Genomic DNA, 14,367 nt, shown 5'->3' with positions numbered 1-14,367 from the left:
AGAGGCAAAGTGAAATAAAAAACCTTCATGTGATACTGCAATGAAGGAACCTTTTGAATTTACTCACAGCTGTATTTAGCTTCGTTTGGGACTTCAGCATCTTCCTACCAGCCACCCAAAAACATACCTTCCTCTGTAAGGGATTAAAAATCCAAAGGTGGACAGATTTTGGACCAGGGCAGGGGTAGAGAAGTGTCTGGGTCACCAATGGATTTGAGTGCAGGTTTCATGTGCCACATGCATTTCCCAGAGCTCTGGGAAGAGGCCCCCATTGCTGTGTGCTGCCTCGTGCATACTTTTAGCAGAGGGCTGTTTCCTGTCCCCATGCAGTGACACCCCTGTGGTGTTATGCTGCCTGTCCCAAGGTATTAAGTAACCCACAGGCATTTTGAAATAGTTAATCATAATACGATTTCTCTCACGATAATGTTTGGGTTTTTTCATTCTCCTGCTTGTTATGAAATCTGTAGGCTGATAATTTTAATGGGAGTTACAAAAGGAGAGGAAAAATTCCCAGCTAGCCCTGGAAATGCATGGGAGAGGAGGGTAAATGCTCCCTATTGCAGTCCGTCTTGACAAGAATTTCCAAAAAGCCTGTCATCTCAGTAAGTTCAACTCTTACCCTTTCCTTGCACTGTTCTCCCTCTTGGCACTCTCTGTCCCTCTAGTGGGGTTTTGATAAATTATCATTTTAGTGAGACTGGGACGTTGCTTTGCTAAGTTCAGCTTCAGAGACTTGTTGGAAGGGGAATAGATGAGAAAGAAAGAAAGAAAACTGAGTGACACAGGGGTCCTGAAGGTCAGGGTTTTTTGCTCATGGTGTTTCGTTTATCCCGGAGTGAGGAATGTATAATTTAATATTACAATTTCACACCCTATTTCTAATTCTCTACGAGACTGAGCTGTGACTTTCAAAATTGTGGTTCTGTTTACATCTTTATCATAAATTAGATAATTACAGATGTGTGGCTTCAAAGCACTTTCATGCCTTTTTCCTGTAGTCAGGTTATAGATGAAGCTGTCTGTTTTACTGACTACTGCCATAATTACCAAATGGACTCAATGTCTTCAAAATTGCAATTCCAGCTGAGAATATTTTATTACTGGTTGCTTCAAGAAACATCTGGAGAGTGCTTAGAGCTCTTGTGTCTTACAACGTTTCAAGGATGTGCTTTTATCAGATCCTTCTATTTTGTCCCTTACCTTTTTCCTCTTAATATGGCCAGGAGACCTAGTAAAGACTTTCTTGTATTTTTCTTAAGCGTGGTAAAGGCGATTCTAGATAAAAAATTCTTCAAATAGTCCACAAGTGGGGGTGTTTTTTTTTATTTTCATGTTGGGTCTGAAGTAGATATCTTCTCTAGATGGGTCAGTTCTATTTCTTTCTGCTCCTAGGCAAATTAATAAACCAAATTTAAAAGTGCAAAGGAAAGCAGGCAGCTGGCTGATTCAAAGGGAGAGGCTATGTTTTTCATCACCACCCTTTCAAAGCCTCTCTGAATCAAAAGAACCATTGGATTGCGAAGGCAAGACCTATGCCACACCAGAAGCTCCCAGTTCAGCAATTTTCCCAGGGTAAAATTATAACTCATGTTTCCTCAGCACAGGCTGTAACTGGCAGCGTTCCTTCTACTTCTAAGGGTGAAATTGCTGGGGGGAGAACAGACATCTAATGTGCCTCTGGAAGTTTTACAATGGGTGTTAGCCTCCCTTTGTGGAAAGGTAGATATTCTTCTGGAACATACCCAAGGGCAGGTGCTATTCAAACTGGAGTGTAAACTGACTTCAAATAAGGCAGTACAGGCTTCTTTTTGTTCGGTTTGTGAGTCAAATCTAAAGAAGAAAAACCCATTTCTCAAATTCTGACAATTCATGACAATCTTCCAGTTATCCCACTGAAGTCTACATTTTTATGGGTCTTTGAAATCTTCAGATACAACTGCAATCCAAGACATTAATCTTTATTCATGTACTGCTGATAGGATCTTACCTTGCAAACAAAACAGATTTTAACAATGCTTGTTTTTTAGTGTTACTTCTCACCAGAAGATTATTGGACAGATTGCAAATTTGGTCCAAGAAGATGTAACCACTTGGTTTCTTTCCCACTCAAATCCTGACACCAATTGTAAGGATTTGTTTGACTTTGCATTCAAATATACCAGCATGGTTCTGGCAAAGAGAAGTCCTTTCCTTCTAAACCCAGGAGGGAGTGTTTGTTGTTGTTTTTCCCTTATCCGTATGTGAAGACTGTTGCAAAATACGTGTAGAGTGCCTGCTAGAAGTGGATAAAAGGCAACAGCACTTGAGTGAAAAGTCTGACTAAAAATTACATTATTAATAAATCTCAACCTACAAGTAATCTCCTTGGGAACAGTTGAAAGATGGATTGCAGTGTTCAGAGTTCCCATAGCTGTTCCTTCCTGTAGCTGTTCCTGGTCCAAACCCCATGTATGTGTGATGAAGATTGCTGTCACATTCCTGCCTTCACTGGTGCAGGAGATGAGTTGGCAGATGCTGCATCCCTCACAGAGACAGTGGAAGGACTGCTCTGTGCTGGGCTATACCCTGGGACTGGGGAGAGCTGACTGAGTGGCTGCCTCTTTCAGGGAGGAGGTGTAGACTCTGAATGGAGCCCCAGAGCATTTAGGTATGCTATTTGCAAAGTAGCTGGCATGGCAAACCTCTTGCAGACGGGATGAAGTGGTCCAAGATATTTGGATCTATGCTTCTCACTGGAATGAGTGAAGCCTTGTATGGTGGGGAAGTAGTCAGTCATGTCTGCCCTTTGCAAAAGGTGAAACTCCCTCTGTGTGTGCTTGCTTTCCTATGAAGTACAAGTAAATTCACGTTTTCTTTGCTACCTGAGGTTTGATAGAGGTACGAGAAGAAAAGCGACCTATTTTCCAAGTTTAAAGGAAAGTAAATGAAACTGTCCTCAGGGCAGCAGAAGCAAAGACTTTAGTATCAAGCTGTATTGTTGTGGGCAGGGCTGCCAGGCTGCTGAAGGCTCTTGAGACCTGGAAGCCTTTCCCAGGGACTGCTCATCTTTTAATAGTGTTTCCTCTTTTTTTTTTTTTTTTTTTAAGTGTCCACAATGGCTGCAGTTGTTCTGTGCTCAGACCAAGGGAGCACTTTGTGCTTACTGTCTTGTTTCTGCAGTATCTGATGGGATACTTGTCCTCTTTTGCAAGTGAGAATAATGAAGTTTGAGTGAAGGTGACTGAAGCACTGCATTGTGTACCTCATGAAATGTTTTGAACTGGTCATGTCCAGCTCAGGCTGGGGAGTTACACTTTTGTTTGGTCACTGCTAAATCGGTTTCATTGCCAATTTGAGTAGATGCTGGTGCAGAACAGACAAGCCCTTGGTGGAGCAAGTGGCCTGAAATGCCAGCTGTCCAGTCTGCCCCTATCATAGGACACCCTTAGCAGCGTCATGGCAGGTCTGTTACCTTTGGTCCCATGTCCTCCTGCATCTAAACACTGTGTCCTCCAGCATGGTTAGGGGACGTTTTTGCCTGCTGGGGTGAACACCCTGTGATTAGAGTGTCAGGTGGGCAGTGGTGTGCTGTGCACTAACTAGTAGCAGCTTTCAAATCCGGTTTTGCTTGTAAATTAAATGGATGCTTTTGCTGAGTGAGAATTGAACTGGCACCTCTAAAGGCTGTAAAAGTTCTCCTTCCATGGTGAAAGCCAAAGTGTTTGTGTTTGGGGGTAGTGAATCTGGGCTGGACCCCCAAGTTTGGTTGGGTTTTTTTTATAATACGGTGGGCTGGATCTGTTCCGAAGGTCCTGCTTGTGTTAGGGGCTTCAGTCAGATTCTGTGCTGCCCATGTTTGCCAGTCACTTGACGCAAGCACAGCAAGTGTGCACATCAGCCACCTCCAGGAGAAGGATTTGCTTGACCCAAGGGAGAAATGGGTAGGCAGTGCAGAAGAACAGGGATGTAATAAATGACAACATTTGGGCTGACCTCAGCACTGCTCACTCAAACAAGCAAGGGGCTGAGTTAATCTTCCATAAGGAGTGCAAACTTATAAAATATTTTGAGGGAGGTATTAAACTTTTGTCTGCAGTTTCGAGGCTTGGGAAGGTTTTCAGAGAAATTTATAAGCACTTGAGAAGATACATCCTGTCTTTGTAAACTTTGCCAGGTTTTTGGACTCGCCTTTACTGCTGTAAGCACAGGCCCTCATTTGACTTCTGCCATTATCCATGAATTTTTCTTCTCCACTTAAAGATTTTTCTTAAGGGCTTAATGACAAGTTTCTGATGAAAGTCTAGTCTGGTTAGAGCTCTTCTGCTCAAGCTAGTTGTGTGCTGTAGACTTGGCTCCTGGGCTCTGGAATTACCAAGGTGCCTCCAAGCTCTTGTCCAAGGGTGGTTTTTAACTGTCCTGCATCTCCAGGCAGGCAGCTTTCTCCACCCAGCACAAACAAATACCTCACCTCCTTCAGCCCCTTGCCTTGCATTTGTGTCTCTGCACCTGTGTCATTTATTCTAGGTCCTGGTCAGCTCTGAAATCCCAGCAAGGCTCATTTTCCCAAGGAAATGCCACCTCGTCTCTCCAGCGCTTGCAGCACTTAGCGTGTGTATGTGCTCTGCAGTGCCAGCATCTCAAGGAGGAGAAGGCTGAAAGCAGCCAGAATTTGGGATGTGCTGCAAGGGACCCCTGTCTTGAGGGGCCAGATCAGCGCTCCACTCCCACATTCTCCACTGGGACAAGGAGAATGTACCGGTTAAAATTGTCCCATCGGGTAAGTGCTCCAGTCACCACTGCTGTAGCCACTCTGGTGGTGTGACCAGAGGTGCATTTATCACCTTTGTAGGCTTGATCTGCATTTGGACTATTTCAGGATACAGAGTACTCAGCCCAGTACTGTTCCTGACACCTTCAGGAAAGAGTTTCAGCCAAGGTTTTTGTTTCACAATGAATTATACCCTACACTCTGGGTATGAGGGACCCTTCTGGGTATCTCTGTCCCCTCTCTCAGGTGGCCTTGTGACACCCACCTTTCTAAAATGCGTTGCTGCATGTATTTCTGCAAATAATACTGAGTGCCCCAAGCATGGCACTTGAGATGTGAGGAGTGAGCAGCTGCTTGGCATAGTAGATCTTCTGCAGTTCAGTGGCTCAGCATATCCAGAAAACCTTCCTGCTTTTCAAGCTCTCCATTGTATTTGACAGTCTTGCATAGGATAATTTGACCTTCTGTTGTATATTGACAGACATTCAGGGTTTAAAATGAAGCTTTAGAGATTTAAAATAATAAATCTAGTACTGCTATTGAGTCTCAGCGGTGTCTTGGCTTACTCTGCATTGAATTGCAGCTGATTGTGTTTTGGGCCTATTTCTCGTGTGACGCTCAAACACAATTGTTCTGCACTTTTGCCTTATAAACATAATTCCTAATGTTCAGAGTCAGCAATCCTAAACCTTGCAGCTGTGAGAGAAAGGGCAGTTGTATTATATTGATGAAAGGCAAAACATGACAGTGCAATCGGCACATTTTTGCTGGGGAAAACAATGGGCTGTTTCTTTGTTTTGCAGACCCAGTGGCAGCAGTAAAGCCCAACCATGTCCTCAGGGAGCTACCGACCATTGGTGTCAGGGTGAAGAAGCAGAAGAAAAGGATGGATGTACTTACATGTAAAGACTTTTTGACAAAGATCTGAGCAATTTCTTTGTGCTTCTGGGCTCTTCAGAATGAAGGTGAAGAGAAGGCACCATGACGGCATGCATACCTTGAGATCAAAATGCAGTTTGCATGCTCTGTGTGGTGCACATGGTCATCTTTGACCACCTTGCAGGGCTCTGTCTGAGGGGCCAGCCCAGTTTGGTGTCACCTGTAGATGCTGAGTACCAGAGCCACAGCCAGAGAATTTGTTGTGAGGACATCACCAGCCCATAGAGGTACCCAGGGTGGGATTTTCCCTTTCCAGCAGGATAAGCTCCTGGGTTTCTTGGACACATAGCTTTATATCTCTGCCTGCTTGCTACACCTTCCAGAAGTGCTGTTTGTACTATACTGATACTGTTTATGTTGAATAAATGCCTTCTCCAGCCTCTTTGTTGTGGCAACTCTTTTTGCTGAATTCAAAAAAAGGGGGGGATACTTGTCTAAGCATTGTGGTGAGACCCGATGATGACTATTTTTTTAATCTTTAATGAAATGTTTGTTTTGAAAAAGTGCATCTTCAAAATGGGGACACTTGTGCAGGAGCCAAATCCAAGAGCGGTCCTAATGTTCCTGGTTTGGATGAGGTTCTTGAGCTGCACTTTCCCCCATCCCACAAGCACCCCAGAGCATCAGCCTGCTGTTTATTTCGGAGTGCAGGCACACAGATGTCCCTGACACTTGAGTGATTTCTGCTCTGTACTGGAGGAGAAGGGATTTGATGCCAGCTTCTGAAGTTTGTTTGCCGCTTGGATTCATTCCCCATACAGTGGGAATATGTGTTCAGACTCTTCTGCTGGAGGTGGCTGATGTGGATGTGTTAACTGCTGTTTGCAGTTGTTCCTGGGCACCAAGCTTTTGTGAGGAGAAGCATCTGTCTCATGTGTCTCTGTTGTGAAGAAAGGATAATGAACACAGACTGACTTGATACATTAGAATAAACTACTGCATGATTATTCGTTCCAATGTCTAGAACAGATGAGACAAGCTTGCCCTCACCTCCCCAAAAAATCCAAGGGAGTTAGAAATGTGTAATTTGAGTTTCTCAGCAGTAATAATTGCTGGGGCTTTGACAGGGAATATATGTGCTGCTGAGTAGCATATACACTTGTGGTTGAGCTGGGCTGGCTTACAGGGAAAACACTGCCTAAAATAATTCCAGCCAGCGGTGTCTTGACCTGCAAACTAAAATGATCCTCACAGTCCAGTGAGTCAAGCAGACAGTTTGTACTTGAATGGCGGTCCTTCTGTGCCTGAGCTTGGGTTGTCTTGAGGTGGCATGGTTTTTGTCAAGGTTTCTGTCTTAAGAAGGGAACCAGGATGACTTTATTCAAGACCATGGAGTGTAAATAACACTTAGGACACCAGTGCTAATATTTTGAGGGGAGGAGTAAGCCTCCCATGTCTTTGATATTTGTACACTTAGCACATTGTAATGACTCATGTTCTTCAGATATCTCCTATTCCTTCCACTTGCTACCAGAACATTGACATGGTTCCTATGTTATGGTCATTTGGCAGACCAGTTGCACGAGTGCACATCTCAGCCCTGCAGCTACTGTGGTTTTTTTCAACCCAGGTGTATTCTTTAACGATGTTTCTGAGAGGAGTTGGGGAGAAGATGGTATAGAAGAAAAGGCAGGGAGAGGAGAAGGGATTTGTAAGCTCTTCTCCATGATCCTTGGCCCCCTTTGGTAAGAAGGCTTCTAAATTATACAGATTTTTGTAAATCTCGGGAGGAGCAGTTAAGGCAGGACTGCTTTTGCTTTTGTTGAGCGTACAGGAGGGCTTGCCTAGAGCAGAAAATGTGAAGCAGGTTCAGATATACTCTAAAGACCTGTGCCTATTAGCTGCTTGTTGTGGAAAGACTCCTTCAAATATCAGCAAGGAAGTGGAGGAGCCCCAAACTGCTCTAAGAGCAGTGCTTTTGTGTGCTAAACCAAAACTGAAAAGTTTTAGACAACATAATTGCCTTTAGCCTGCCTAGCACACAGATTTTGGCACTTTGATTACATAGTTTCAGTCATGCACTCATTCAGAGTGAAAGTGGGAACTAATTTTTATGAAAAGTTGTTGGAGGTGGAGGGGAATCATCTGGATATTAATAATGATAAATGCTTTACAGGGTATTTGAAGTATTTTGGTTCATGGCACTGTTATAAAACTGTATTTTCTGTTATTTTTTTTTTTTTTTTTGGTAGGATAAATAATAAAATGTTTGAGAAGGAAAGCTATGAGGGGTCAGACTGTTGACAGGTCTGGAGGATCACTGCCCATCCAGCCAGTGCAGGTGGTGGCCATGCTTTGTGCCCCACTCATGAACAAAGCTGATGCAGTTCCCAAGGCAGACAACAACCTCTGTGATTTCCTGTGTGGGAACAGCCGTGGCTGAGCTCTGAACCCGTTCCTGGGTTCATGTCTCACCTGCCTGACACCAAGAAAAGCTTCTGAAGAGCTTTTTGATTCTTTTTGTTGTCAGCTGTTCCAGATAGCTTGCTAGAGTCCGTTGAGTTTAGTTTCTCTGACTCCCTTCTCTCCACCTGTAATTCTTGCTAAGGAATTGTATTTGTAATCACATTAGGTGGTGGAAGCTTAGCTTACCAGCAGTGCCTTGTTTTAATTACTTTTTACCAAAGCTTGTTCACTTCCACATTTGCAGTAATCCAATGCAAGCCATGTATTTCTTCAGAGACTGTTTGCCCCTGTGTTATCCTTTCCATAGCTGAACAATACAGTGATTTAACTAATGCAGTTATATAACTCTGATCTGTTAAATGTTGTACCCATTGGATGGTGATCTTCTGTGCTCTGACAGTGCTATTGAGCTGTGCCACATTAAAAAAAAAAAATGGGATTTTTTTATGGACTTGCATCTCTGAATCCCATTTTTGCTTTAGTTTCTCTGGGGCAACTGCAGTAGAAATGCAATTTTTTAATTTCCAAAATGGTACTGAACTGTTTTTATGCAGGGAAATGTGCTTTGTGGGCTGAGACTGGAGCAAGGTTATTAGCAAGGTTAGGTTACTGTGCTTAATATCAGACACTGAGAAGAAGGACTTTGTTTACAAGTGATAATGACACACAGTAAACACAGGTAACTTGAAGAGGAAATGTTGAAAAGGAGGAGGGTGAAATAAAAGAGCAAAAGGTTTTACTATAAAGCATTTTTATTTCTTGGGAGTTTTAGTAGGTAAACTGTGTAAATGGCAGCTTGGTTATGACTTGGGTTTGGAAACTGGTTCCCTTTTCTTATGCTTTGTGGGTTCTTTTGCCTTTTAAAATGCCCACGGTCCTCAACCTATCTCCCATCCTGGCAGTGATGTTTATACTACACATTCTTCTACGGTTTTGTGCAGCCAGTGCTATCACAGCTACGCTGAATGAGGTTCCAGCCTAACTACAATATTAACCCTGCAAATCTGTTCATTTTCTCTCGAGCAGCCCCAGGCAGGGTATACAGGAGAATGCGTCCAATTGAAAAACTGTGACAGACTCGGTGGTGCTGCACTGTTCTAAATTGCAAGGGAGCTATGTTTTTTCTGCCAGAGAGGATCCTCTGAAGGGACATGCTGGTGGCTGTCTCGTACAAGTTACAGAATTTATTTTTCGTTTTAGTCTCAACTTTCACTGATAATTTTATCTTTATTTTTGCCAAACTGTCTGCTTTTAAGCACTGAAATGTGTTCCTCAGACCTGCTGCTTTCCTCCTGCTAACCGTCCAACGCATGCTCCCCCCAGCCCTAGTTTGTATCAGTCCTTCACTTCTTATTTTCACCTTTGTAGTTGTTGTTTTTCATTTTTTCTTCATTATTTTACTAAATACCGCTCTGCAGATCAGTAGCATCTTGGGTGGTGGTTGTACCACATAGCATTTGTAGCAGACATTAGTTTTGCATAGCGTGTGTACCTTATTTTGTCTGGACTTGTCTTCTTTGCGCTGCAGGCACCTCCTCCAGCAATTGTAGTGATTAAGCCTGGTATTTCTGCAGATTTATATTAACTTCTGCTTATAAAGAAGGAGGAGAAACCCAACCCTTCCCTCCCCCCCAACATCCAAACTAGATGTTTTTCTTCATTCCCTTAGTTTTTATCAGTATTAGACCTAAGCTTGCTTTTGCGCATGAAAGAAAATTAGTTAAGTACTTTGTGGTTTATAGATGCCTTTTGTTACATACTACTCGGATTTATTGTGCAACGTTGGCCTGTAAATCATTTCAGCCAGACGATTACCTGGCTCATGTTGCCTGTGTGATTGGAGCCCTTTAGCAGCCATGAAAAACGGGGAAACGCGGGTTTTGGCGGCGCCGGGCTTTGCTGGTCCCGTAACTCTCTGATGGCCGCGCTCCGCCTTGCTGAGGTTTGCTGCCTGGCTCCGAGGAGATGTTTACAAGGAATCCATTCCTCTGTGCAGCTGAAAGACGGTGTTGAAAGAACAAAGGGAGTTTTATGATGAAGTGTATCTGACTTCTCGCTGCTTTGCTTACCTTTTAAATGTAAAACTCGGTCATTTGCAAGGGCTTTTAGTTCTCAGGGCATCCCTATAAGATTCCACCCCGCGTGGAGCTGTCCTTCAGTCGAAAGCGGGGCTGCCTCAAAACCGCTCTCGAGCGCATTTCTATTTTAATCCCCAACTTTGCCTGCCGCCTGCCTTCCTGGCTCCAGCTCACCGCCCTGCCCTGCCCTGCCCTGCCCCACCCGCAGCGCGCAGGCGGCCGCTGCTCTCTCTCTCTGCGCTCCGCTGCTGCTGCTGCTGCTGCGGCGGCGGCGCTGCCGCCGTGACCGAGAGCTGGTTCCGCCCGCTGGTTCCGCCCGCTGGTTCCGCCCGCGGAGCCTCGGCTCCCGCTCCGCGCCCGCCGGCCCCGGGAGCCGCGCACGCCGGCAGCCTGTGCGCGGCACGCGGGGGCAGCTGGCGCCATACGTGTAACTTTTAAATGGAAAATGTCTTTCTCAAAGGCTGTCGATGTCCAGTGGTCTGCAGTCCATGAGCAGTTGACTAGTCCAGGTGTTTCTGCTTCTGTTGCTGTGCTATGTGAATTGGGAATTCAAGAGAAGAGTGTGCAGGATGGAGGAGTTGAGGGTTTGTATTCCTGTTCTGGTGGTGCGGCAGTGACGGAGGGCTTGGGAAGGAACAGAAAGTGTACCTGGGGTTGTCTCAGTTGAGGAAAATATTGTTCTCAGTCGTTTTGTCTGTATCTCTTTCTGTTGGCGTTTTCATCAGCTCTTAAAAATGAGAATGACCCTTTTTGTCGGTAGGGATTGACTGTCGCGAATAGTGTTCAGGAAAAACTTGTTTTTGAACGTGATTTCTTCTTTGTGGGTTTCATCAGTGCGTTTTGCCCCACTTATTTAAAATGTAGCCATTTCAAACTCTCGGAGCTGAATTCGTTTTAAAAACTGCCGAATATTTGTCTATGCTTTACTAAGATAAAAGTCATAATCTGAGACTATGAGGCAGTCCTATTGATTCAAAGACTGGGGGTTTCTGTAAGGTTTTTAAGGAGATCATTAACCCAGGTCTATCTTTTCACAGGACAGTCGGCCCAATATGTCAAGACCTCTGATCACTAGATCCCCTGCATCTCCATTGAACAATCAAGGCATCCCCACTCCAGCACAGCTCACAAAGTCCAACGCACCAGTTCACATTGATGTGGGTGGGCACATGTATACCAGCAGCTTGGCCACGCTTACAAAATATCCCGATTCCAGGTAACTTTAAAAAGCTTCTTCTGCATGTCTTTGGCAAACTCCTTTTCTTCCTTTTCGTGCTTGGACGTCCTGGGGCTGTCTCAGAATGATGAATTTAGCTCCTTTTGTTTCAAAATTAAATTAGGTTTCTTTGTTAGTAGGCAGTTAGAGACTTACTTTTCTTTCCCTGCTCCGCTGTGTTTCTGACAAATGGCACTTCTGCAAATGCTGATGCGTGTGTACTAAAACAAAGCTGAGAGAAAAGAGCGCTTACTTTCTACTACCTAGGATTCTGGGTTTATGCCAGGGCACCCGTGCTGTGGTTTGTTACATTCAAAAACTGTAGTGATACTGTATTTAATCCCAAAGGTGGGGGTGTTGGAGTATTTGTTTTGTTTCTTTTGGAACAGTAACCGCTCTCCTGCGCTGTCAACATGCCATCTCAGATGTGTCACTTGAGGCAAAGGCAAGGTTGAATGAAATAAACTCTAAGACAGTATTAACTGAATATTTTTTATAGAATCTTAGGACTTTTCAAATAATTAGGCTCTTAACTCTCATGTACCTTTTGGGCGAAGTATTTGTGACTCTGGTAGCTCACTGGTATGAAGCAGTCAGAGAACTGCTGCATGTGTGAGCAAAAGGTGCCTGTAGAGTAGCTAAAACAAGAGTGCATCTCTAAGAAGTCTGGAGTGCGTTTAGCAGTGTGTGTGGGCATTACTGGTGGCTGGCAGACAAGCAGTGCAGTGGTTCTGTAACTCTAAGGGTTGGTTATGAGACAGCAGGAAGTCATTGTGTCCACAGTATAAATCTACCTTGCCCTTTGCCGCCCAATCCTGCTCTAGAGGGCAGGCAGCGTTCCCATTGTGTTCTCTCCAGTTTGAGGGAGGAGATTTTCAGTTTCTTGATCCCACAGCTCTGACTTGAGTTTTCAAAGGGCACAAAGCCCGCTTCATGGGATGTGGCTTCATTCAAAGCCTGGGTTTCACTTGATGCTGCTGCCCCTGCATCATCAGCTCACGGAGTTAGGTGCTCCTGGCAGGGCTGGAGGAAGAGAGCCCTACACACAGCGAGGCACATGGCCTTCCTTGTGACAGCCTCCTCAAGGAAGGCCCGGCAGAGGGGAGCTAAAGAAGCCATGCCAGAGCCTGGGTCTGCCAGGAGAGATTGAAGTAATGTCTGGGAAAACTTGAACTGTTCTTCGAAAACCAAATCTGTTCTTTTGGGTTTTTTTTTTTTTTTTTTTTTAGAGGCTTCTTGTGTTCAGCTCCTAGTAATTGTGATTGCTTCGTGTGTTTTTTGGTAGTTGGAGCAGTGATGGTGTCTGACACTGTTGTGTATGCAGAATAAGAGGCTGCTGCTTCTGTTTTCATGTCAAATTCACAGAGAGTATATTACTTCAAGTGAAGAAACACTAAAATGTCATTCAAAAATGTGTCTGGTGGCAGTGGAATTTAAGCTTAATATATTCTGTGCTCAATTGAGCCATTGTAGCACTTGAAAGTGAAAGCTATGCCTGTAGTATCAAAGCCAGTTTAATAAATTAAACATTTTAAAAGCTCTTCAAACATAATATAAAGAAAACCCAAACTCTGAGTTAGAGTCATTCTGTTTCAAGTCGTTCTGACATGTGTTTGTGTTTCAGTTCTGACAGTGTCTTTTGAACCTCTTGATGAGTGAATATTTCCAGCGTAGCTGTTAGAACCTGGAATTCCCAGCCACTTCCAGAACTTGAGAGACTTTTTTAAACATTAGCAGCTTCAAAAGAGCAATTATTAAACTCATTTGAATGTCAAGACAATGGCATGAAGCAATATGCCAGTAATCATGATATAGTTGTTTGGGTTTTGTCTGAGATTTTGCCATGAGGTTTTTTTCCAGTGGAGGGTTGGGATGTATATATGTGTGTATATATGTCTGTACGTATTTATATAGAGTGAGTGCTAGGTAAAAATTATCCAGTAATATTTGGACATTAATACAAATCGTTTCTTGGAGCCTGACCTGGTCAGTTTTATATCTACCTAGACTCTTAACTTCATTACTCAACTTTAGCAGAAGGTTGTTGTCAACATTGCTTATATGTTTCTTTTTCTGCCAATATCACATGTATGAATGATATCAAAACTAAGGAAGGTCTCATAGATATTTTTTGGCCAGTTGAAACCTCCTGAGACTTACTGTTATATGAAGGATTGTCTATGAAAAATAAGGTCTTGATTATCTTGCCTGAAAGAGCAGTGCTCCAGGGATGAGTCAAGGCATCAGTTGCAGGCTCCAGCATGTAACAGGTTGAGACACGAAAGTCATTAGGTTTCTGACTCGTATTACATGTAGTCTAAGGGCCAGAAGCCTAAAATGAACCTTTCATCTGTGGGCCAGGTACCAGAGTCATCTTTCTTTGTGAGATTGAAAGGGTGATATTCAAACCAGCAGCTCTGGAGTCACTCTGACTTGCTGGTGTGAGGGAGACCTATTCTGATAGAGCACTCTGCTTTGGAGCAAGTGTACTCTTCCCTCTCCTTTGGGAGCCAATAGCACCTCATCCTGTACCTTGCTGTTCTTCTTCCTGGACAGCAGAGTACGAATTGGAAGGAGTACTTTAAAAAAGAGTTCCTTAAATGATATCAGGTAAAGACTTGTAGCTTGAAGGGATCATTTTCTATAATTCTTCTGTTAGGTTCCCCAACCTGGTTTGTGCCTTGACATGTAAAATGCCTACTGACAGATACCTATTCATTCCTCCAAAGAAACCTTGGTGTGACTGGAAAAGTGTCTTGCTACTGCTGCTGGATCCCTGCCCTTTGCTTTGGACAGACAATTGTGGGTTTCTCTCAAATGCTCTTGTGCTTGAAGAAGCCAAAGAATCAGAACTGATGTATGTTTTGGGCAAAAGCTGACTCGGTGAAGCAATCCAACAGACAAGCAGCTTATCTAATAGATGGTTTGAATTGAGTAATCCTAGAATTATAAATTCTGAAACTAAAATAATGCTTTAA

At 43.8% G+C, this 14,367-nt stretch overlaps 1 protein-coding gene across 5 annotated transcripts in view; it reads left to right on the top strand.

Annotated features, from left to right (window-relative positions):
- Window positions 1-14,367, top strand: part of KCTD1 (potassium channel tetramerization domain containing 1) — a 67,667-nt gene that overhangs the window by 23,269 nt on the left and 30,031 nt on the right. For 4 of the 5 annotated variants that reach the window (XM_041477774.1, XM_041477777.1, XM_041477776.1 and 1 more), the window contains exon 2: window positions 11,211-11,389. In XM_041477774.1, the coding sequence (XP_041333708.1) occupies window positions 11,211-11,389 (179 nt within the window). Of the gene's footprint in view, window positions 1-10,651; window positions 10,758-11,210; window positions 11,390-14,367 lie in introns of those variants that run through there. The other variant, XM_041477775.1, reaches the window with a different exon arrangement.

Source organism: Pyrgilauda ruficollis, unplaced genomic scaffold (genome assembly GCF_017590135.1).
Source record: "Pyrgilauda ruficollis isolate IOZ18807 unplaced genomic scaffold, ASM1759013v1 scaffold41, whole genome shotgun sequence".
Taxonomy (NCBI): Eukaryota; Metazoa; Chordata; class Aves; order Passeriformes; family Passeridae; genus Pyrgilauda; species Pyrgilauda ruficollis.
This window is presented reverse-complemented; position numbering and strand designations above follow the sequence as displayed.